This window comes from Xenia sp. Carnegie-2017, unplaced genomic scaffold, assembly GCF_021976095.1.
Source record: "Xenia sp. Carnegie-2017 unplaced genomic scaffold, XeniaSp_v1 HiC_scaffold_22, whole genome shotgun sequence".
Classification (NCBI taxonomy): Eukaryota; Metazoa; Cnidaria; class Anthozoa; order Malacalcyonacea; family Xeniidae; genus Xenia; species Xenia sp. Carnegie-2017.
In genome coordinates, this window is record NW_025813485.1 from 17293744 (window position 1) to 17319579 (window position 25836).

General features: G+C 32.7%; 1 protein-coding gene and 3 long non-coding RNA genes across 5 annotated transcripts in view; 1 reads left to right on the top strand and 3 right to left on the bottom strand.

Moving 5' to 3' along the window:
* LOC124447350 (vascular endothelial growth factor receptor 2-like) overlaps nt 1-17284 on the bottom strand; it is a 66385-nt gene extending 49101 nt beyond the window's left edge. Inside the window, exons 1-13 of one of the 2 annotated variants that reach the window (XM_046998262.1) lie at nt 15879-16300; nt 15332-15676; nt 13942-14268; nt 13557-13856; nt 12744-13052; nt 12322-12600; nt 11877-12052; nt 11436-11733; nt 11035-11336; nt 10674-10867; nt 10314-10557; nt 9626-9753; nt 8704-9513 (exon numbers count right to left, since the gene is read on the bottom strand). In XM_046998262.1, the coding sequence (XP_046854218.1) occupies nt 9249-9513; nt 9626-9753; nt 10314-10557; nt 10674-10867; nt 11035-11336; nt 11436-11733; nt 11877-12052; nt 12322-12600; nt 12744-13052; nt 13557-13856; nt 13942-14268; nt 15332-15676; nt 15879-16170 (3459 nt within the window). In that variant the 5' untranslated portion in view covers nt 16171-16300 and the 3' untranslated portion in view covers nt 8704-9248. Of the gene's footprint in view, nt 1-8703; nt 9514-9625; nt 9754-10313; nt 10558-10673; nt 10868-11034; nt 11337-11435; nt 11734-11876; nt 12053-12321; nt 12601-12743; nt 13053-13556; nt 13857-13941; nt 14269-15331; nt 15677-15878; nt 16301-17062 lie in introns of those variants that run through there. The other variant, XM_046998261.1, reaches the window with a different exon arrangement.
* Nucleotides 4529-5289, top strand: LOC124447375. The gene is made up of 3 exons (XR_006948713.1): nt 4529-4587; nt 4780-5034; nt 5121-5289. It is a non-coding gene; the product is annotated as an uncharacterized LOC124447375 (long non-coding RNA).
* On the bottom strand, nt 5205-6854 carry LOC124447368. The gene is made up of 6 exons (XR_006948707.1): nt 6570-6854; nt 6247-6483; nt 6005-6176; nt 5789-5936; nt 5517-5718; nt 5205-5429 (listed from the first exon to the last, which is right to left on the bottom strand). It is a non-coding gene; the product is annotated as an uncharacterized LOC124447368 (long non-coding RNA).
* A 3389-nt stretch (nt 17285-20673) lies between the features above and the next one.
* On the bottom strand, nt 20674-21395 carry LOC124447371. Its single transcript, XR_006948710.1, has 2 exons — nt 21122-21395; nt 20674-21009 (listed from the first exon to the last, which is right to left on the bottom strand). It is a non-coding gene; the product is annotated as an uncharacterized LOC124447371 (long non-coding RNA).
* Between the last annotated feature and the right edge of the window lie 4441 nt (nt 21396-25836).

Here is a 25836-nt window from a genome sequence, read left to right on the forward strand (position 1 = left end):
GCTGCACAAGATCGATGATAGAACACTGAAAACATACAACTATTATTATCGTAAATATCAAAATATCGAAGCATTTCGTTTATATTTGGTTTATCCGTTTTTTATTTGCTGATGGATAAAAACTTTAAATGCAAACGCAGAAATTATATACGTCAATCCATACACATCTCCTTGTATCTCTCTTACAAGCGGGAAATTAAGCCTTCTCTTTAGAATTTATTGGTTTTACAGCACACAAAAAAGTGGATTAGGAAATTGATTTTGGAAATGAATAAGAAATTTGGGTAGTAAACATTTTTGGTGATGAATCTCATCTTCATCACGAATTTTTTTTGCTGTAGATCATGTTTGTTTATACATACAGTATCATCTATTATATAGTAGGAAAATATCAAAAAATTGATGTTGTTATCGATTTTTTTTATAAGTCGTCCGCCGTGTCCTTTAATAAGGGACAGCATGAAGAAAATCAACCAGTCAGCTTAAAGCTTTTTTTATATTTCGCTTACTAAACCTTTATTTATTTCTAAATCTTGTGTATAAATAGGAGTAAAAAAATACAATTTCTAAATTTTAAATAGAAACGGAGTTTTTTTTTCATAAACTTTTTAAAACTGTTTATTCCGTCGAAAAATTACGAATACAAATATCTAAATACAAAAACAAAAAAGTAGCACGGATCTGCTGATAATAACTAAATTAGAATTACATTTGCCTAGGCTTCAATCCGAAGTTTGATCATAAAAATGTTCTGTCCTTATAAGAAACAAGCCAAAAGAATGTCTTCGAGGTGAATGATTCTCTTTAAACGACTGCACCCTTACATTCTTTCATTATTCACAAAAAATCCATGTCGATGTCGCCTTCGTAGCTTCAAGCAAAAACTTAAGATTCAGAAACAGAATATAGAGCTTATAGCAATTTAACCATCATGAATTTCAATGCTACAGCATTGATGTTTCATCTAAACTGGAAATCTAATCATAAATTATCATATCTTAATATCTACTTACCTTTTGTCTTCAAACAATTTCCCAACGATAATGAAGCCGATTTAGCGATTCGGTGATACACCAATAATCATTAAACATTTACAATACACGACAAATTTCTTTAGAGCAAACATGTTTAGGCATACTTTATGAGTATTGTGCTCCTACGAAATTGTACACCAATAATGTACAGCAATAATGTTAAAAAGCAAGCGTTCAATATTAATCTTGCAGCATGTGCTTCCATCTGTTCCGTTGATATGTCCATTGCAATTCAATTTTAGTAAAATATTTCTCAACTAATAAAGGAGAATTTTACAAAAATTATCTACGATATATAACTTTTATAGTTTTTACATTTTCTCAATCGTGAAGAAATGATGAAATGTTACAAGTATAGAAAAATTTTCTGTCCTCTATTCAAAATTCGTTACCGATATTGGTTTCTGCGACCCCCCGCCCTCCTCCAACAAAAAAAATGACAGCGCGCCATTGCACCATATGCTTGCCCTAGTGATGAATGATAACTTGTACAATAAACGATAAAAGAGCACAATGGAGAAAGTCTTTTTAGTGAAAACATATAAATATTATCATTATAAATGTTATTTTGACTGTCGTTACTGCAAACGTGTGACTTCTTGGGACTTTGGATATTTAAATATATATGGCAACAATTTTTCCTATTTTACGCTACTTACTTTTTGCTAGAAATGAGCACTTTTATTTCTGTTAATGAAATAATACAAATCATAGTCATATTACCATTTATCATGTTTATATTATAAAAGGAAAACTTTTAAATACTACGAAAATGTCAAATATTAAATATATCCAAACGGATACCTGCTTGAAAAGGAACGCTACAATCTTTCGAATTAAAACTCATTCATGTTATTCCAGTAATCTTTTCCCCTAAATAAACTTTTAGCTCAGACAACTCATCTAACATCTCGTTAAGTTAGAAGAAGCATAAGCTCAAATCAAACTTTAAGCATCTTCATCGGAGATGCCTCTTTTTTCAGAATACATGAAGAGAATTGGACCGTTTGAAATACAATTCATAAATTCTTGGTCAATGGCTCACTGACAATAGCAAAAGCAATAATTTAAATTCAGAGGTTATTTGCTGATTATTGATTGGAATTTTCAATTTCATTGTCTGCTTCAGGTAATGGACAAAAAGGATGAAACATACAACGACAAACAAAGACATCTTGCAAACTCAACATAGCTATGAGTTCCATGGAAAAAATCAAGACACAATAATTCATTTGGTGATGTTTTGAGTCTATAAATTGTGTCCTGGGAAATGTTAACAACAAATGCAATATAAAGAATTGTAGCATGTGCTTCAATCTGTTCCGTTGATATGTCCATTGCAATTCAATTTTAGTAAAATATTTCTCAACTAATAAAGGAGAATTTTACAAAAATGATCCACGATGAATAACTTTTATAATTTTCACATTTTCTCAATCACCTATAACTTGATGAAATGTTACAAGTATAGAAAAATTTTCTGTCCTCTATTCAAAATTCATTACCGATATTGGTTTTTGCGACCCCCCCGCCCTCCTCCAACAAAAAAATGACAGCGCGCCATTGTACCATATGCTTGCCTTAGTGATGAATTATAACTTATACAATAAACGATAAAAGAGCACAATGGAGAAAGTCTTTTTAGTTAAAATATATAAATATTATCATCATAAATCTTATTTTGACTGTCGTTACTGCAAACGTGTGACTTCTTGTGACTTTGGATGTTTAAATATTTATGGCACCAATTTTTCCTATTTTACGCTACTTACTTTTTGCTAGAAATGAGCACTTTTATTTCTGTTAATGAAATAATACAAATCATAGTCATATTGCCAATTATCATGTTTATATTATAAAAGGAAAACTTTTAAATACTACGAAAATGTCAAATATTAAATATATCCAAACGGATACCTGCTGAAAAAGGAACGCTATAATCTTTCGAATTAAAACTCATTCATGTTATTCCAGTAATCTTTTCCCTAATTAAACTTTTAGCTCAGACAACTCATCTAACATCTCGTTAAGTTAGAAGAAACATAAGCTCAAATCAAACTTTAAGCATCTTCATCGGAGATGCCTCTTTTTTCAGAGTACATGAAGAGAATTGGACCGTTTGAAATACAATTCATAAATTCTTGGTCATTGGCTCACTGACAATAGCAAAAGTAATAATTTAAATTCAGAGGTTATTTGCTGATTATTGATTGGAATTTTTAATTTCATTGTCTGCTTCAGGTAATGGACAAAAAGGATGAAACATACAACGACAAACAAAGACATCTTGCAAACTCAACATAGCTATGAGTTCCATGGAAAAAATCAAGACACAATAATTCATTTGGTGATGTTTTGAGTCTATAAATTGTGTCCTGGGAAATGTTAACAACAAATGCAATATAAAGAATTGCAGCATGTGCTTCAATCTGTTCCGTTGATATGTCCATTGCAATTCAATTTTAGTAAAATATTTCTCAACTAATAAAGGAGAATTTTACAAAAATGATCCACGATGTATAACTTTTATACTTTTCACATTTTCTCAATCACCTATAACTTGATGAAATGTTACAAGTATAGAAAAATTTTCTGTCCTCTATTCAAAATTCGTTACCGATATTGGTTTCTGCGACCCCCGCCCTCCTCCAACAAAAAAAATTGACAGCGCGCCATTGCACCATATGCTTGCCCTAGTGATGAATGATAACTTATACAATAAACGATTAAAGAGCACAATGGAGAAAGTCTTTTTAGTGAAAATATATAAATATTATCATTATAAATCTTATTTTGACTGTCGTTACTGCAAACGTGTGACTTCTCAGGACTTTGGATATTTAAATATATATGGCACCAATTTTTCCTATTTTACGCTACATACTTTTTGCTAGAAATGAGCACTTTTATTTCTGTTAATGAAATAATACAAATCATAGTCATATTACCAATTATCATGTTTATATTATAAAAGGAAAACTTTTAAATACTACGAAAATGTCAAATATTAAAGTGCTTATCTCACAATTTTTTTTTTCGAATTTTCGTATTGCTTCTTCAAAAGTAATCTAAAACTTATATTACAATTTTTTCATGCGCTACGTTGTTTTTGAATTATTATTGATCAAATATGAAATTTGACAGTAAAAGTTGATAATTGGCCTGGATCAAGTCTCTGTGACGTAACTTAAGGAACAAGTCAAGGGCACAGAATAGATACATATCTATCTATTCTGTGTCAAGGGCTTGTTGTTATCAACGATTAGATGGTGGAGTTGAATTTTGATTCGGAAAGCTCTCATAGTTCGCAATGTGATTCGGAGTATGATTATATTCCCGGTTATGTGATCGAGGACGAAACAAGGAACATTAATGACCAGGAATATAATATAATAGATGAAAATCACGGCTAGTCCGAGTCCTATCTATACGCTGATGAACCAATGGCCGAACAACCATGGTATGAAGACTACGTGGAAAAGTCAAATGAACAGAAAAAGCAACTTGAAATGCTACAAAAAAGACTTGATCACACAGTTGAGTTGAGTTCTTGGTGAGTAATAAAATTTCTAATTTCAATTCAACTTATGAAATGTATTTCAATTCAGGTTTCAAGTTATGAAATATAGACATAAACGAGCAATTATCTATTCAAGATTACCATCGCTTTTTTTTACTTTTGGGCTAAAAATTGTTAAAAGATGCTCGATTACAATTTTTTAATGTGATTTTCTTTATTGATCAGGTGCAAGTGTGGTTTTTGTCAAGTTACACTTCTTCAGAATCCTCAAGAGGCCTGGTGCTGCCAAGAACTTAAGTCTGTAGCTGAAAGCTTAACGCACCAGTCGGTTCTGGCAGATCTGTCAACTATTCCATGTTGTGTCACTCTACACCCAGGTTTCAGACCAGTTTGTTTGGAAAAGTGGTCGCTAAAAATGGCTGCTAGGAAATACAAAACCAAAGAACAAAGATGATACAGAGAAACAGGATCTGAAAACATGTATGATAGCATATTATGTTATTTCCCAGTATTTAAGTACATTTTAGTGTTATGACACATTAGTAACGATTTGGCTTTATATTCAGGTTTTTACGATGTGTTGCATACAGAGAATTCACATCTATGATTTATGGATGCTAAGGAGAAGAAAGAAGACCATTACCAGCATGTGCATACCATGCAATAAGATCAAAATTTAATGATAAAAAGTTTGAATTTAGAGGGTACGAAGAAAATAAATGAGTGAAGTGAAAATTAAGTTTTGCTATTTTTTGGGCAATCTGCCACATGTTTGTGACCTTTCATTGGCTTCTTGCATGTCAAACATTTTGGCTGACTTTTTTCTTTTGAAACTGCCACATTTGACTGACAGCTGAATGGCACACTGGTAGCTGCTGGCATGAAACAAAAACATTTTCATTATTTAAATGATTTTCAAACCATGTTTAGCTACAACATGTTATATAATCATTATTAATTACCTGGAATTGAGGGGGGGGACATCATTGACAACAATGCATTTTCGAAGGACCTGTTTTAGTAGCATCTCAGATCTGGTTTGCTTTTGCAGCATGACATTCATTGGTGGTGGGGACATTTCTTTCAAAAGATTTTGTGAATTTGATAATGCGTCTTTGTCTTTTATTGACAGCATCACACTCTCAAATAATTCATCCACATACTCTAAAAAGAAATTATTGTCGTATTCAATACTATGAAATGATGCAAAGCAACACATTTAGCAACAACTTACCAAATTTGGGTTTAACTCTGACATCCCTCACAGTTCCTTCACCTTTTTAAACTTTGGATACACTACATTTATTTGGAAAGTGCCATCATTCTTCATCTTTACATCACGCCTTAAGTTGTTGTTGAAGTGGATGGATGCCAAAATGTGTCTTAAACAATAAAGACTTGTGGAAGTTGCAAAACAACTAACATTGTCACATAGGAAATTTTTGCCCACCTGCAATACATTCCAACATAGGAATAATGAATCATTTTTGGAGCAAAATGATTCAGGACAGAATGGAATCCTTCCAAACAACTTGTTTGAGCAACTGGTGAAGCCTGTTGAATTGACTTCATCAGCTGTGGGTGTAACAATTTAGCACAAAGCTTTTCATGAGCAACTGAACCTTAAACATTACAACAAAGAATGATGATAAACTGTTAGGAAAGTTATCTTTAAATAATGCCTTCACAAACCTTCTAACAAATATTCCCTTGGTTGAATATCAGGGCCATGAAAACAACTTGAAAACAGTGGATCATCCAAATTGGTGTGCTTGTCTACTATGTGACTCAGGAAAGATTTGAACTTTGCCATCACCATCATAAGTAGAACAAGCACTCCAATAGAAATGGTTGCCACAGGGTTTGACCACTTTTTCAATTCTTCACAGCCTTTTTCTTAGCTAAGCTTTGTTATTATTTTGGTTAATTCTACAAAAATAGTACCATTAAATTGGCTATTAATGACATGCAAATCCATACTCCTCTCAAGATTTTACACCTTAAATTCAGCTTACTTTTTTTTAGATGCCATAAATCAAAATAGTGCTTCACATGTGCCATTTTCTCCCTCATATGTTTAATAATAGATATGTGTCTATCAGATATAAATGTTGATAATTGTATACCACTGCTTGAAAACAGCCGAATACTTAGTCGGTGTCCATCGAGCGCGTTTTCTTGCAACAAAATTCACCCAGATTTTACGTCTTCGCTTCGCTTCAGGACGCTCATCACCGTAAAATGGTATACGGTGGAGAGAAATTCCTTCCGCAGAATTTGCTCGGTTTGAACGGCGGAAAACTGCACATCTATCAGGCATTTTGATGCAGAGTCGTAGTAGATGAAGTAGAAATTATAGCAAAAATCACACTTCAGAAAAACTTCCTGTCCTTATGTTACGTCACATACTTCTCGATTCAGGCTCTCATCAAGCAAATTGAACGCGCAGCAATTTTCTCCATTTTTGCCGATTTTGAGAAAAGAAACGCATTTATCTCATAAACGAAGCGATCAATCAGAAAATTGTAAAATAACTTTTACAATAATTTTTTTACCTCAATCAGAAAATTCAAAAAGCAATAATTTAAAAATCCGTAGGTTATTTGTTGAATATTGATTGGAATTTTCAATTTCATAATATGCTTCAGGTAATGGACAAAAAGGATGAAACATACTACGACAAGCAAAGACATCTTGCAAACTCAACATAGCTATGAGTTCCATGGAAAAAATCAAGACACAATAATTCATTTGGTGATATTTTGACTCTATAAATTGTATCCTGGGAAATGTTAACAACAAATGCAATATAAAGAATCTAGGTCCGAATGAAAATTAAAAAACAAATTACTTTAAAATCGGTTTTAATCTATAAAATAAACTAAGACAAAACAAGTAAATTTAATGTACTTCATAAAACTTCTAAACATCCATGTTTGAAGTTCAGAAGTTAGTTGTTTGAAAGTAGTGCAATTTTTTATGATATAATTTAGTTTATATTGCAATAAGTGTTCATTGTCCTTTGCCTAAAATTTAAAAACTTAACCTAAAAAATTCGTATCTTTGCAAAATATTTAAGATCAATGCAGATCACGATTCTGAGAAATAAACCAAATAATTTCTCCTTCAGCATTTCAGTTTAAAATTAAGATTTATATTTTAGAGATGATTTCTTATCTATAGCTTAATCAAAAATGATTACGCGACTACAAATAATCATCCAACTTAGTCAGCTGAAATTTCAATTGAAAAAAACGTTTACTTTGTTATTTGTAACTAACTCAAAATCCTAAAGTCGCCTTAAATCGTTGATGGATATCAGTGGCATACAAAGCATGAGGACCTAGAGGGACATTATGAAACATGTACGTTTGGGGATAATTTATAATATGAAATCATTAGTACGTAATAATTAATGATTTCTAAACTATAATTATCACAACACATAAATTTTATAGGGGTTGCTCCTTATACTACATTGGTGAAATCAGTTTAAATTGGCTTATAACTATTTGAAACAAACAATGTGTAAAATGCTGTTTTCCCATGGTGTGGAGACTTTCATGTTGCTAACCCTGGTGTAGAGACTTTCATGTTGCTAACCATGGTGTGGAGACTTACATGGTTTTAACCATGGTGTGGAGACTTACATGATGATAACCATGGTGTGGAGACTTACATAGTGTGGAGACTTACATGGTGTTGACCATGGTGTAGAAACTTGCATTGCGCCAACCATGGTGTAGAAACTTGCATTGCGCCAACCATGGTGTAGAAACTTGCATTGTGCCAACCATGGTGTAGAAGAAACTTGCATTGTGCCAACCATGGTGTAGAAACTTACATGGTGTTAATCATGATGTATAGACTTGCATTGTGCCAACCATGGTGTAGAAACTTGCATTGTGCCAACCATGGTGTAGAAACTTATTGTGCCAACCATGGTGTAGAAGAAACTTGCATTGTGCCAACCATGGTGTAGAAACTTGCATTGTGCCAACCATGGTGTATAAACTTGCATAGTGCCAACCATGGTGTAGAAGAAACTTGCATTGTGCCAACCATGGTGTAGAAGAAACTTGCATTGTGCCAACCATGGCGTAGAAGAAACTTGCATTGTGCCAACCATGGTGTAGAAACTTGCATTGCGCCAACCATGGTGTAGAAGAAACTTGCATTGTGCCAACCATGGTGTAGAAATTTACATGGTGTTAATCATGATGTATAGACTTGCATTGAGCCAACCATGGTGTAGAAATTTACATGGTGTTAATCATGATGTATAGACTTGCATTGAGCCAACCATGGTGTAGAAATTTACATGGTGTTAATCATGATGTATAGACTTGCATTGTGCCAACCATGGAAGTTTGAGATTTACATGGGTTTTAAGAAAGGTAAGTCCGTCCAAATAACTTAGCTTTCCTTCACCTGTGGTTTAAACGATTTCAGAAAGTTTACCAAATTGTTGATTTTCAACCAAATATAAGAAGGTGATATTTTGCAATTCTTATAAGAAGGTGATATTTTGCAATTCTTATTTTTGCGCTGTGCTATCATTCTTATATAAGAAGGTGATATTTTGCAATTCTTATTTTTGCGCTGTGCTATCATTCTTTTTGTTTAAAATTCTTCAATTGGCAGTTCCTACGTATCTTCGTTTCCAATTCACAAAATAATGTAAACAATATGCTTCAAACAATGGACTCTATCTTCTCAGGCTGTTGAACATCTTTAGTGTCGTTGTGATTTGTCGCTGTCATATTTTCTAATCTTATTGCGTCTTCATTCTTATAAGATACTCCTTTTCGTGGAGAGGCATCGTCTGCTAGCCTTTCGTAAGAACCAGCATCTTTTAATTTCTGTGTTGATGGTTCAACAGCAACTTCAGGTAAAGGAACTGTAGATGCCGTGTATGCATCTGTGGGAGGGGTAGGTAATGGTGCATTGGAGTCATAGCTAAAAATGAACATAATATATTGTGAAAGTTAACTATAGAGTAAATATTCTTCAATAAAAACATGCTTACGTTGTAAATAGTAAGAGAACTGTACATAAAGAGAGTACTAACCCATGTAATTTATTGGAAATGAGCAATGGTTGTAAGTAATAATCAGATTTTTTTTTCAATAATTCATCTTTCTCCCTTGCCGCCTCAATCTCCTCAGCACTTGCTTCAATGTGTAAATATGGATTCGTCTAAAAATGATGAAATAACATTGAAAACAGGGACTGTGTAATAAAGGCAGTATGGTAAACGGCTGACCAAAGACATTGTATAAGCAGCAATGATCACTAGAGAATACAATCAAGAATTGCAAACATATGCAGGTTCACTTGAGCACAAGAATCAAATGAATTCAGGGTAAGGGGAAGTATCTTCAATTATTGTAACGTATACTTAAGTAATATTAAATAGCGCAGATTATGTCGACATAAAAGAACTAGATTTTTCAATTTCCATCTTCAACTGTTTTAGCACATTTAGACACAAATAATTTACTGAGAAGTCAATAGAGTCTAATCATACATACAACAAATATAAATACGTATATGTACAACATGTACAACAATGTCCTCTATATATGTACAACATGTACAACAATGTCCTCTATATATGTACAACATGTACAACAATGTCCTCTATATATGTACAACATGTACAACAATGTCCTCTATATATGTTTAAAACACTATATCTTGAAGAGAGGAGAATGATGGTGTAATAAATTTCAATTCAATTGAAGTTAGAACCATACCTTTTCCATATGTCGTTCCAATATTCTTCCAAAATGCTCTACCAAATTGGAAAATGTTGGTCTATTTTGTGGTTGTTCCTGCCAACAATCTCTCATGATTGTATAGATTTCCAACGGACATTTATTGGGTTGTGGCATACGTTTTTCTTGGTTTAAAAAATCCAGCAATTGTTCAGGTGGTAGATCAGGATAAGGCGTACCTCCAAGAGTCATCATCTCCCACAGTAGAACACCGAACGACCAACTAAAGTTAGTAAACAAAATGTGTCAACTAACACCTTAGGAATAAATGGAATAAAAAACATTCTATGAACAAAGTTGAGAAAACCTGCATGTCAAAATAACATATTTATAACTTACACATCACTTTGATGAGTATATACGCGATCAAATAAAGATTCTACAGCCATCCATTTTACAGGTAACATACCACTGGATGTCTTTACATAAACATCGCTTTTATATATATCTCGTGCCAGACCAAAATCTGATATTTTCATGACGTATTCTTCAGCAAGAAGAATGTTACGGGCAGCAAGATCACGATGTATTAACTGAAAATAATTAAACATCATAAATCTTACATCAATGTTCTAGCAATGAGCGTTAGTTACTTATGAATAGTTATTATAGGATTAGAAATTGTTTTTACATGCATAAACTTCATGTAAGATCTGTTAAAAAAATGTATTTTATGAAATGTTTACATGATAATTTTTACCTTGCGTGAAGCAAGAAACTCCATTCCTTTGGCAATTTGAAAAGCAGCACCAACAATATCAATTAAAGTAAACTCTTTCTCTGGATCATAAATTTTCTTTTCCCAGGTGCTTTCATAAAAAGATCTTTTGGATCTTAAAAATGTCAGCAAGTTTCCATGAGGACAAAATTCTAAGATTACATAAAGTTGCCGTCCCTTCGTACAAGCGCCGAGTAAATTAACGATGTTTTTATTTTCACCAATGTGAATCATTAGTTTCAGTTCCTCTGCTAAATCACGTATTTCGCTTTCTGTTGCATGAGCTACAGGAACAACAAAGTTTTTTTCAAAAGAGAACAACAAAAACTCAAAATTTCAATGTTTGTAAAATAACCCATAATTTTCTCAATAGAATTTCTCACCTTTAACAGTTTTTACAGCAACAATAGCATTGGTTGAATTAGGCTGTAAATGGTCTTTCTTTTTAGGTCTTTGACTTGCCCTTAAAGTACGACGTATTTTCGATCTTCTCTTACCAGCAATGCTGCTTTTATCGCGAGGATTTAAAGCTAAAATTCCCATTGCTTCAGCTTTGTAAACTTCTCCAAAGGCTCCTGCACCAAGACGATCACCCATAACGAGTCTTTCAAAAGGAAATTCCCAATCAGAGTCGTACGGTAAATTCATACTTTGCTCATTAAGCGTTATACTAGGGTCAATCTGAAACAAAGTCAGAAGAAAACACAATGAAACGAGCTTACCGTTAAACTAAAAAAGAAAAAAAAGTTGTGACATTTGTTACAGTGCGTGTATGTAAAAATAGATGCTTGTATAGGACTTACGACTGAGTGTTAAATACTCACTGAATAATTTCCAGTACGTAGAAAATACTGATGTTTGTAGAATGATAATTTTTGTTTTTGTTTTCTATAGAGAACAATGATGATAATTAATATGATGACTATGGAAACACCAATAACTATCCCTGCAATGGTTCCTGGTGATGTACCATCGTCGTTTTGGATCGTCGGTGTAGGATCTACACAAAAAACAGAAGTTAAAAATATTTAGGTATGTGCATGGCCCATGTTCTGTCTAGGAATTTGAAAAACGCATTCTAAATCAATAATTTTAATGCAGCTGGAACTACTAAATTTGAGACAAAGGTGCTAATTGTAAAATTCATATTCTAATACACAACTTCGCCGCATGAAGAAAAATACTCATAAGTGCAAAAGTCAATATAAAACATCCCTAAATGAAAATCTGCAAATCCTGCTAAATCATAAAACAAAATCTCCAACCAACCTTGAGGTCGAAGTCTTAGTGACAACAAACGCTTCTCTGTAATACCAAACGAGTTCCATGCCTTACAAGAATAATTTCCGATGTAAGATTTATTCATTTTTTCAACTGTCATAACTATTTCCTTCTTTGCTATAGCTGTGAGCTTCACATCACTATCGAGAGAAATCCATTGTACCCAAGGTGTAGGATTACCGCTTGCTACACAACTAAACGTTTTCTTTTCATTGGGAAAAAGACTTTCATCTATTAAAGTTGATGGTTCGTCGATCTTTGGTTTACCTAATTAAAAATTGCACAACTATTCTTACAACATTTTCATATGAACCTTAAATTATTTTGTTGAAGGACGTATATACTTTCATTTCAACGCAATGAAACTTTATCATTTAGAAAATCTAACAGTGTAAACATTGTCAACCTACCAGTAACATTAAGATAAACAGTTGCTGTGACGTTTCCTAACTGGTTTTTTGCAAAGCATGTGTAGTTTCCCGAATGTGAAATATCAACGCCACAAATAATAAGAGTTGTTCCATCATTCTTCAAGTAATAGTTAGGAACTTGGGTTTTACAATTTGTGATTATAACACGACCAATTTCTTCATCATTTCTTGACCATGTTACTGTGGGTCGAGGATTACCTGACACATTACAAATCAACTCTGCGTCTTTATCTTTATCCTTATTCACTGTAGAATCTTTCATCTGATAAATTACAGGAGGATATATTCCTGTAGAATAGTAAAACGAAAAATTTGTTTGAATTGCTAACAGTATGGATGTGATTCGCAAACAAACAATTACTGTAGGTAGCCAAACACATCGACATTTTCTATCAAACCAAAGTAAGTAAGAGCTAGTCGTACTTATTGTGAACGTTTTTAACCACAAAGTATAATTTATACATATTCGTTTAGGATAATCGTTCGTTAAAATTTCGACTCAATGTTTTACAAAAATTAATAAGTTTTACTTTCGTTTTGAAGACGTTTTAAAAGGTCAACTGTCATACTGTATTTATATGGCAATCAAAGAAAACCTATGCAAAAGAGATACATAAGTGGTTAATGAATAACCTTTCAAAGTCAAAGAAAAATAATATCAAAATTTCACACGTTTAGATAGTTCATGCTAAGATAAAAGTATGTTCCTTGTGTTAAACAGCGAGAATTCGCAATATTTTTTACAAACTTTTTTTTAATGCTTTTGGTGATAAAAATTTCAAAGCAACTAACCTCGTACATTCAATGTTACAACAGCACGTTCATTACTGAGAGCATTTTTTTCACTACATCTGTAAGTTCCAGAATCATTGATGTTGATATTTCGTATTTTCATTGTAACATTACGATATTGAGGATTTCTACTTATGGTGATGTTTGTTCTTTCATTATTTATCACTTCACGACGAGGATTTTCTTTGTAAAACGCAATATTATCACGAATCGAAACATCTACTCTGCAAATTACCATAAAGTCCTCGTTTTCATTTAAAATTACATCCCCAGAAGGAAAAACATTAAAGGGATCATCTCCTAAAGCAAAGAAACGAAACGTTTCACCATCAATCAATGTAATAATAATAAACAATATTTTCATGTAAACAAAAGAAAATCTTACCAAATCGCAGAAACCTAAACATTCTACTGTCATTTCCATGAATGTTTTGAGCAAAACATCTGAACAACATTGAAGCTTGTTTAGCAGTCGCGGGTATCTTTAAAACACTTTCATATTGTCCTTTGTTTTTTCCTTTTTTAAACGAAGACTTATACTGTGAAGGGGTCCAGTTATTCGAGACAGGTTCATTGTTGTTGTTAACGATCTGTTGATCCCAAGTTATGTTTGGTCTTGGATTAGACCATCTTATCATACATTTAATCTCGCCTTCAGTGTTGTGTCGTGCTGTAAAATATTCACTATTTCCTCTGCTGATGGATGGTGGCACTGAAAAAATTGATAACATGAATCAACTCATTATTAATAAGAAAAACCCGTTTAGGTTTAGCAAAATGTGTGTTTAGCTAAGAGGGTTTAGCAAAGTTTTACAAAATGATCATCACTGACCACAACTGAATGTTTATGACACAGACGTTTATGAACCATACAGATTATACATAATACTAGAGGTTGTATTGCTGAAGAATTAGGAGGACGCAGAGTTGGGGAGTAGAGGTGGGTGTGGCAAATTTTGGTCCCACATGTATCGCTTAGTAAACACGAAGGACCCAAATAAACTTTTGCCATCTGTTTTCGAGTTTCGGATTTTTTTCCAATCTCGAGGGTAAGTGTTTTCTTTTTTTTTTCTTTTGTCTTAAAATCAAGAAATTTTATCAGTATAAAGAGTTAGTAAATATTTTTTTAGCGAGCTGTTACATAATAATTATGTGTTTTTTATAGCCTCCGTATTCTTTATATGTTTTCATTAAACTATAAGCGATGAAAACATATGTCGTTCTTCCGTATTCTTTATATGTTTTTATTAAACTATAAGCGATGAAAACATACGTCGTTCTTTCGTATTCTTTATATGTTTTCATTAAACTATAAGCGATGAAAACGTATGTCGTTCTTGCTAGTTCTTCTGTTTTTACAACTCCATTTTTACGGTATAAATGGTAAATATATGTTTTTTGAAGTCTATTAGCAGTTGAATTAAAGACGAAAAAAGCTTTTTTATCGAGCAACACTCACGACTTTTTTTACCAACATGTTTTGCAAAATACGAGTGGTTTAAACCATCTAAAACCACGATAAAAAGAAAAAACATAGTTCAACAAAATTGATTGTGATAAAATTGACTAAAGTATTTACGCATAATATACACAAAAAAAGTAAAAAAATCACAGTTGGTCACTGTAGCTTAACACCAAAAAATCGATTTTGCCCCACAGAAAACGTGTATTATTTATAATCTTTATATATGTAACAACCAGGTAATCAACTCAATTTTATACCATGAAAACACGAAAGTCAGATCATAAAATCAATTAAATATGAACATTCATACCTGTTACATCGACATAAAACGAAACAACGTCCTTTCCGACAGGATTAGTTGCGACGCATGTGTAGTTTCCATCATCTCTCACAAAAGAAATTGATTCAATAATTAACTCAGGTACACCGTTTAATCCATATCGATCACGATCACAGGCCAATGGAGTTGCACCTTGAGTGTTCAAATCAGCACTATCTATATCTTTGCCAGAGCAAAATATGATTTCTTTATTATCTTTGTAGCAAGTAATATTTGGAGAAGGAGTACCCATCACAGTCAACCTTATATTACCCTTTTCATTTGTGTTAAAAGTGAAAAAGTCTTTCACTTTTTCAAACTCGGGAGCATTTCTTTCTGTTGAATAAAAAAGAACATTTAACAGAGAGTTCAAGACATAAATGCTTTCAATTACATAACATACACTAGCTTAGAAACTTCACCTATAGTAGGTATTTTTAAGGCAATTAATGTATAATAAAGTTTTAACCAAAAATGCAAAGTCAAATTATACGTTAAAGCGCTAACAACGCGACTTTTGTAAAGTAGTTTCATATACCTCTCACCGTCAAAACACGCCACTCTGTTACTTTCTTATTACTGTTATCCACTACTTCACATTGGTATCTACCAGAGTCAGCAATTGACACGTTTTGGATACGATACTCTTCAATTCTGTCTTGATCCGTACTTTTATCAGTAATAAGATTATCCAGAATAGTATACATGATTTCTGTCCCATTTATTTCGTGAAATCTTTGCCATTTTATATTTGAATTTTTGGTGTATTCACAGCTAAATACAAAGTCGGAACCTTCGGTAACTGTGTTGCTCTTAGTAGCTGGATTCATAAGTAATTTCGCTATAAAAGTAAGTATCAAAAATACACAAGTTTAGATACCACAAAACTACAACTATTTAATAATAAACACCAAGTAATCCATCAAGACAACAGAAGTAATAAACTAATTAATGACCTTGAGTACATGACTTCATGGCCGTAGTAACATCTATTTACTTTTTTTTTTTTACTTTGCATGTATACAGCAGAGTATAATCGCAACATCTTGAGCAAATTACCTAAAGATCCTAAAATTAAGTCGAGGTTCTTGTGCCATTGTGGCAATGGATAACCCTTGTGAAACGTAATTTCGCAAAGAAACGGTAATATCAATAATTGTTGGGGGAGGAGAAGGGAGGGGGCATATCTATATTTTGTTTGGGGGGAATATCTATATATACATCTTATAATCATTAGAAAACAATTAATTTCAAAGAAAGTTAAAAAGACATATCATGCACATATGATACCCTCCCCTTCAATTATTGATCTTTCTACATCCCAGCACAACTGTATTACATTGTAGTTTTATCGCAGTTTCATTCAATAAGAAAAATTCATCTAACAAATAAAAATGATTGAAAAAATCGCTTTTCTATCTATTAATCTTTATTCAGTGACTAAGCACCAAGCAGGCTCTGGGTGTAAACACTTTTTAAAAAAGTTTGACATATATAAATAGGAAGGTTCCAATTTTACAATAATCATGATTTATGGCAAAACTGAGCATTATGAACCATGTTTAACATAATATCAAACATTTATAATTTATATATGTCAGCTTTCTTCTCAAATATTAGCCTATATAGCACTGCTCCAATTATGCAGGTTCAGTGTGCATCTATAAAAATGATAGCACTAATTGTAAACAAAACAGAGAAAGATTTGAAAAACAAATTTACCTCTATTTGTGGTAATTAGCAACCAAGCTTGGACCGTTTTAGAAAGTAAGGAACACTCATATCGACCATTATCAAGCTGTATGACATTGGAAATGATTAAAGATGTTCTCATCAGCTTGATTCTTTCACTAGCAATTATTTCCCCACCATTGCGAGTGAATTCGACACTGTTGTTGCCAGTAATATTTACATCACAATCAAAGGTATGTGAAGATCCAGGTTCCACAACTTTAAAAACAATGGTAAAATAATCAGTTCAAAATTGTTGGCACTTAAATTAAAAAGCAAGCATTGCTCTTTCAACTGAAGAGCAAAGTGCTCATGTGCATCAAATTGAGTTTAAAAGTAATTCAATTATTTTAAACAAAATGTCGACACAAACTCTTATTTGAGCTGTAATGTCAACTGGAACGATGGGTCAACAAGGGAGAGGGAGGGTATGAAAATACAATATGAATAGAAAAAGTGCAATATATATTAAATTGAACTAAAGCTATTTTCAAACAGGAATTTTGCAAGTAAATAGGTTCTAAACGGTAAGAAAACTGGACCTTTTCACCAAAATTTGATATTTCTGTTATGGCAGATATTCTCAGGCACATCCAGTGTACCCATTTAAGAAATAAAAGATGTTTGCTTGAAAGTTCTCACAAACATCTCCAAGGTTAGCATAAGACAGTGCAAACAAAAAAAACATCTTTTATTTCTTTTATAAAATAACAATAATGGAAAACAAACATAGAGCTTATAGCAATTTAACCATCATGAATTTCAATGCTACAGCACTAATGTTTCATCTAAACTGGAAAGCTAATCATAAATTATCATATCTTAATATCTACTTACCTTTTGTCTTGATACAATTTCCCAACGATAATGAAGCCAATTTAGCGATTCGGTGATACACCAATAATCATTAAACATTTAAAATACACGACAAATTTCTTTAGAGCAAACATGTTTAGGCATACTTTATAAGTATTGTGCTCCTACGAAATTATACACCAATAATGTTGAAAAGCAAGCGTTCAATATTAATCTTGCAGCATGTGCTTCCATCTGTTCCGTTGATATGTCCCTTGCAATTCAATTTTAGTAAAATATTTCTCAACTAATAAAGGAGAATTTTACGAAAATGATCCATGATGTATAACTTTTATAGTTTTCACATTTTCCCAATCACCCATAACTTGATGAAATGTTACAAGTGTAGAAAAATTTTCTGTCCTCTATTCAAAATTCGTTACCGATATTGGTTTTTGCGACCCCCCCGCCCTCCTCCAACAAAAAAATTTGACAGCGCGCCATTGCACCATATGCTTGCCCTAGTGATGAATTATAACTTGTACAATAAACGATAAAAGAGCACAATGGAGAAAGTCTTTTGAGTGAAAATATATAAATATTATCATCATAAATCTTATTTTGACTGTCGCTACTGCAAACGTGTGGCCTCTCAGGAATTTGGATATTTAAATATATATGACAACAATTTTTCCTATTTTACGCTACAAACTTTTTGCTAGAAATGAGCACTTTCATTTTTGTTAATGAAATAATACAAATCATAGTCATATTACCAATTATCATGTTTACATTATAAAAGGAAAACTTTTAAATACTACGAAAATGTCAAATACTAAATCTATCCAAAGGGATACCTGCCTGAAAAGGAACGCTACAATCTTTCGAATTAAAACTCATTCATGTTATTCCAGTAATCTTTTCACTAAATAAACTCTTAGCTCAGACAACTCATCTACTATCTCGTTAAGTTAGAAGAAGCATAAACTCAAATAAAACTTTAAGCATCTTCATCGGAGATGCCTCTCTTCTGAGAAGACATGAAGAGAGTTGGACCGTTTGAAATACAATTCATAAATTCTTGGTCAATGGCTCACTGACAATAGCAAAAGCAATAATTTAAAAATCCGTAGGTTATTTGTTGAATATTGAATGGAATTTTCAATTTCATTGTCTGCTTCAGGTAATGGACAAAAAGGATGAAACATACTACGACAAACAAAGACATCTTGCAAACTCAACATAGCTACGAGCTCGATGGAAAAAATCAAGACACAATAATTCATTTGGTGATATTTTGACTCTATAAATTGTCTCCTGGAAATGTGAACAACAAATGCAATATAAAGAATCTAGGTCCGAATGAAAATTAAAAAACAAGTTACTTTAAAATCGGTTTTAATCTATGAAATAAACCTAAGACATAACAAGTAAATTTAATGTACTTCATAAAACTTCTAAAGATCCATGTTTGAAGTTCAGAAGTTAGTTGTTTGAAAGTAGTGCAATTTTTTATGATATAATTTAGTTTATATAGCAATAACTGTTGACTGTCCTTTGCCTAAAATTTAAAAATTTCACCTAAAAAATTCCTATCTTTGCAAAATATATAAAATCAATGCAGATCACGATACTGAGAAATAAACCAAACAATTTCTCCTTCAGCGTTTCAGTTTAAAATTAAGATTTATTTTTTAGAGATGATTTTTTATCTGTAGCTTTATCAAACATGATTACGCGCCTACAAATAATCATCCAAGTTAGTCAGCTGAAATTTCAATTGAAAAAAACGTTTACTTTGTTATTTGAAACTAACTCAAAATCCTAAAGTCGCCTTAAATCGATGATGGATATCAGTGGCATACAAAACATGAGGACATAGAGGGACATTATGAAACATGTACGTTTGGCGATAATTTATAACATGAAATCATTAGTACGTAATAATTAATGATTTCTAAACTATAATTATCACAACACATAAATTTTATAGGGGTTGCTCCTTACACTACATTGGTGAAATCAGTTTAAATTGGCTTATAACTATTTGAAGCAAACAATGTGTAAAATGCTGTTTTCTCATGGTGTGGAGACTTTCATGTTGTTAACCATGGTGTGGAGACTTACATGTTGTTAACCATGGTGTGGAGACTTGCATGTTGCTAACCATGGTGTGGAGACTTACATGGTGTTAACCATGATGTGGAGACTTTTATGTTGCTAACCATGGTGTGGAGACTTTCATGTTGTGAACCATGATGTGGAGACTTGCATGGCGTTAACATGGTGTGGAGACTTACATGGTGTTAAACAAGGTGTAGAGACTTGCATGATGTTAACCATGGTGTAGAAACTTGCATTGTGCCAACCATGGTGTAGAAATTTCCATGGTGTTGACCATGATTTGGAGACTTTCATGATGCTAACCATGGTGTAGAAACTTGCATTGTGCCAACCATGGTGTAGAAACTTGCATTGTACCAACCATGGTGTAGAAACTTGCATTATGACAACCATGGTGAAGAAACTTACATAATGTTAATCATGATGTATAGACTTGCTTGTGCCAACCATGGTGTAGAAACTTGCATTGTGCCAACCATGGTGTAGAAACTTGCATTGTGCCAACCATGCTGTAGAAACTTGCATTGTGCCAACCATGGAAATTTGAGATTTACATGGGTTTTAAGAAAGGTAAGTCCGTCCAAATAACTTAGCTTTCCTTCACCTGTGGTATAAACGATTTCAGAAAGTTTACCAAATTGTTCATTTTCAACAAAATATAAGAAGGTGATATTTTGCAATTCTTAAAATTCTTCAATTGGCAGTTCCTACGTATCTTCGTTTCCAATTCACAAAATAATGTAAAAAATATGCTTCAAAAAATGGACTCTATCTTTTCAGGCTGTTGAACATCTTTAGTGTCGTTGTGATTTGTCGCTGTCATATTTTCTAATCTTATTGCGTCTTCATTCTTATAAGATGCTTCTTTTCGTGGAGAGGTATCGTCTGTTAGCCTTTCGTAAGAACCAGCATCTTTTAATTTCTGTGTTGATGGTTCAACAGCAACTTCAGGTAAAGGAACTGTAGATGCCGTGTATGCATCTGTGGGAGGGGTAGGTAATGGTGCATTGGAGTCATAGCTAAAAATGAACATAATATATTGTTAAAGTTAAATATAGAGTAAATATTCTTCAATAAAAACATGCTTACGTTGTAAATAGTAAGAGAACTGTACATAAAGAGAGTACTAACCCATGTAATTTATTGGAAATGTGCAATGGTTGTAAGTAATAATCAGATTTTTTTTTCAATAATTCATCTTTCTCCCTTGCCGCCTCAATCTCCTCAGCACTTGCTTCAACGTGTAAATATGGATTCGTTTAAAAATGATGAAATAACATTGAAAACATGGATTGTGTAATAAAAACAGTATGGTAAATGGCTGACCAAAGACATTGTATACACAGCAATGATCACTTGAGCATACAATCAAGAATTGCAATCATATGCTTGTGACAGTGTACCAGAATTTTGTAACGTTAATGGTGTAAAATGAGGCCTATACGTTCATGTTTCGTATTTGATTTCCTGTATTGTGTATGACTTCATTTATGGCATTTTTGGGGGTAGGGTAACACCCCATCACTTGCCACCCTGAATCTCTCTAGTTACGCCACTTTTTTTAAACGACTTTTGATACACATTACATGTTATAACACCAATGGAATCGGAAATGAGCAAAGTCTTCTGACGTCCAGCTCGATATATCGAAATTGACCGATATATCACGAAATTCATAGAAAGCCTATGTAAAATAAATGGATCCATTAAAGAGGCTCTGTTCACCTTCCTAATGTCAATGAAAGACAAATCAAGTTACTCAATTATTGAATTAACTGGGAAGTTCTGCTTTGGCATGTTGACTTCATTTGATGAAGTAATTAGCACAGAAATGATTTGTAAACGGAATTAATTCAAATGTAATATGTAGATGATAAATGATTGTAAACTTTTTATGTATTGTATTTTATACACATATGTTGTCGTGTGTTTTTGTATTAATGTCTTTGTAATTGTCTTCATGCAATTTGTGATAGCCTGATTGATGATTTACAATAAATATACTTCATATTAGGCCAGTAAAAAATGTACTTCATAGTACATAAGAAACTAGGGATATCATACACCCTTACTCCAATCACTCCTATCTGCAATAAGTCTACAATGTTCAAGAAATTGTTTTCTCCAGATTCACCTATGATAAAATAAAAATTGGTACGCTAGGCGTACAAGTGGTTTGGCTGGCAAATATTATAGATGAAATATATATAAATATTAATTTTCGCCGGACAAAACTATAAACTATATAGTTGATGCTTCTTGATATACAGTACGCTGAGTGAAGACGTCAATCATACGACTTTGACAAACAAAAATCGGTACTGTATCAAACAACCGTTTCCATAAAATTTACTACCCTCTACAACCACGCAACCTCAAAGAATGAACCAATTGTAGTAAAAATTATTTCAGTTTTATACATGATGAATGTTTTGAATACTTTGCGTTCTCATTTTAATTAAAGCTCTCTTGGCATAAAATATGCAGGATCTTATTTTAATTACAAAAAATTGCTAAGATTATCAAGTGTACGCTGTGTGAATTTTGTATTCCAAAATAGGTGGCAGAAGTCTATTTTGGAATACATCAACTTTTGTAGAACTTCTTTCCTAAATTAGAGAGCGAGGGAACTCTTTAAATTAGTTAGAATATAACAAATGCTTATTTATGTAACTATTTTTGTGTTAGTCTGTTTAGATGTGATTTTGCCCTTGATATTTATACTTTTTGAAAAATCAAATTTTTCAATAGATCATCTGCAAACACCGATCGAAGAATTGAAGTTAAAGATTTTGTGTTTCTTAAGAATACTTTCTTTAAATAATAGTACTTAGTCTAAAAACTAGTAAAAATAATTGCTTACACTTACCGTAAAAACGTTAACGTTGACCATGGTAGGCTAGCTACGTCCTTCTAAAAGAAACACAAGCAACAAAATTTTCAGACTTGTTGAATGATAAAAACACTTACAGCCCTGACTTTCACTTTTCACATCTTCTCGTCCTCTGCATCTGAAAAATACTGAACAACAAGTTAGTGGTATGACAAAATAAATAAAAGGCAAACAAACAAACAAATGCATACCGCAGTTTCAATCTGCAACTGTTGCCATGTAAGAATAACTGTAAGAATAATTTTTAAAATACAATAATGACAAGGTATAGAAGTTCGTGTATTTCGTAAAACCAGTGTTTGCAGAAGATTTGTTAAAATTCGAAGCGAAATGAAAAACAATACACTACAAAAATTGTAAATCTATAGAGCGAGAGATATTGTTTTAATAACCTAATTTGAAAATACATTCGTACAGTTTATATAGGTTGTGACCAACCATTCCCCTGGGAGTAAAAGAACAATGGAATGCTCACCATGTTGGATAACATTTGAATTGTAAATAACGAAAAGGCTTTGTTTAAACAATCCAACATGACGGCCATGACGTAACCTGCTCACCAAAGGCTTTAATTGATTAGTCTTGAGGTATTTAGTGGGAACTATTCACGCAAATGAAAGATCTTTCATTATTTAAAAATTGCGATACATTGTATATTTTTATTCTACATCCAGTCTAGAAATCACAAGCATGGACGATCGATTATATTACTTCAGTATTACTTCAGATTATACAACTTTTTGAGATTTCTCTTGCAGTTAATCGAACGTTAATTGAAGAGGGCATGACAGACAAAGTTTTGAATTGAACACCAGCTTGTCTTTAGTATGGGTTGAAGGACTGCAATTCAACGTTTTTTTCTATATATTTTAAATGTCTTGGATGCTTTACTTAGACCAGGAGGCAACAATATTACCTAAGCGATCCTACCTTTCATGTAAATCTTGGGGAGTAGGGAGTGTATAATTTATTTCCGCTGGAGGACGACACTTGTGAGTATATTGCAGCAAGGTTTTTGGAGTGTAATCAGCACATTTCCCTCTCTTTAAAAAAGACTACATGCTTCCATTGCTTAGTCCTCTCTCACACAGCCACTCGTATAAAAAAAAACGAAAAAGACTCGTTGACACATGTCTTCGACAAACGATAGTTTTGCAAGAAAACACGAGGAAGCTGAGTAAGGACATGCATGTTCTTTTTAATTGAATTACGTGAATGTTTTGTCGTCAACAGAAAACAACCGTTCATTTTAAGAAAAATTCTTGAATTGTGGCGATTTTGTTGTCAAAGCTCGATGTAGCCATAACTCACTGCTGGGAGACGTCGTCCGTAATAATTATAGATATTTCATTATTCTTGCTAGACTTGTAGGTATGTAGAAATCTATGAAGATGTCTTATAATTCAGAGGTTTTATTTCAGCCTTAAACTTTTGCTCTTCGTTCACATAGAATTTCTGATCCAGAGGCGGATTGTGTTGTAAAAGATTTTGTATACGGTGAACCACGAGATTAGATTAGTTTGACTCTTTATTACATATTATTGCATATTTATTCTATATAAACGTCTTTTAAATCTATTAGTTGTAAGACTTACGGCGATCTACTATTGTTCAGTTTCGTGTTTGTACGTTATATTAACTAGTTTGAACCAATGTTGATATAGCAGTATGTATAAACAACTTCACGTTATCAATTCCTATCTACGAGACAAGCATTGTGGTTATAATAAAGAATTTTTGGTTTCTCTACGTATCAATCGTATAATTCAAACTATTTACTTCTGTTCGGTTCCATTTGAAATTACAGGGACATAGCCTGAAGGAAGCAAAAGGGGCAAGAATTAAGTGATTTTCTCTTCCTTTTCACTAAACCTGCGTTCTCCCCTGAACAATATGCACCATCTACGTATCACTCTACTCAAATATACAACAGTAGAAACATTGCTCGTCTCTAGTTGGTCTATTGAGATTATAATTCGACTGCCTACTCCACTGAACTACACTATCTAGGTATCACTCTACTCAAATGTAAGATAGTAGACATATTGTTGGTCTCTAGTTTGGTCCATTGAGATTATAATTCGACTCTTGAAAGATAATTACATGCAAAATTAATCCAATAAACGTTTTCCTGGTCAACAAGGGAGAAGTATTCAATTATTTACAGCTCTATGCCATCAATAGCGCAAAAATACCGTCAATTGCACCAAACAGTTCAAGCTACACACAGACATAAAAGAAACACATATTCATTTAGAAATTCAGCATATTCACAAACATTCAATTGCACAGACAGGCGTTCAAATGCGAAAAATGTGCAATCAACAGTGTGAACAGTAAACACACAAATGAATGTTATATTTTAATGAACGTTTATATGAAAAGAAAAAGGTGTAATTGAACTTTCAAGTATATTTTTCTTCCTATGAACAAACATAAAAATACTTCATAAATTGCCAAGATTTGTTTACTAAAACCTACAGCAGTAACAACTAACAAGTTACCGAAACCTCCTAGATAATCATCATTCTTGACAATTGAAATTAGCCTGGAATCACCATATTTTAAAAGAATCTACTCCCACACAAAGTTATATAGGAAAACAGTGTCTACCTTTTAAATCCTGTACATGTATTTTGAACTTTTTGTTTTCCGAGTGTAAATAAAGTTAATGATGCACAAATGAGTGAATAAATGCATTCTAGCTAACTGACTTTCCCTTGTCCCTAATATCAATAGGAGTCAAGATAAGAAGAAAAAAAATCGTACGTGGCGGTATTTACAAATTTCAGACGATGTAAAATAACACAGCAGGACGTTGACGTTCTTGATCATTCTTGGTCAAAAGTTGAAAGTATATAAACATATAATATATATGCACATCTTATAACCTATATCGTAAATACTTACATTATATAAAACAAATTCATCAATTCTGTCTGAGGATGACTTT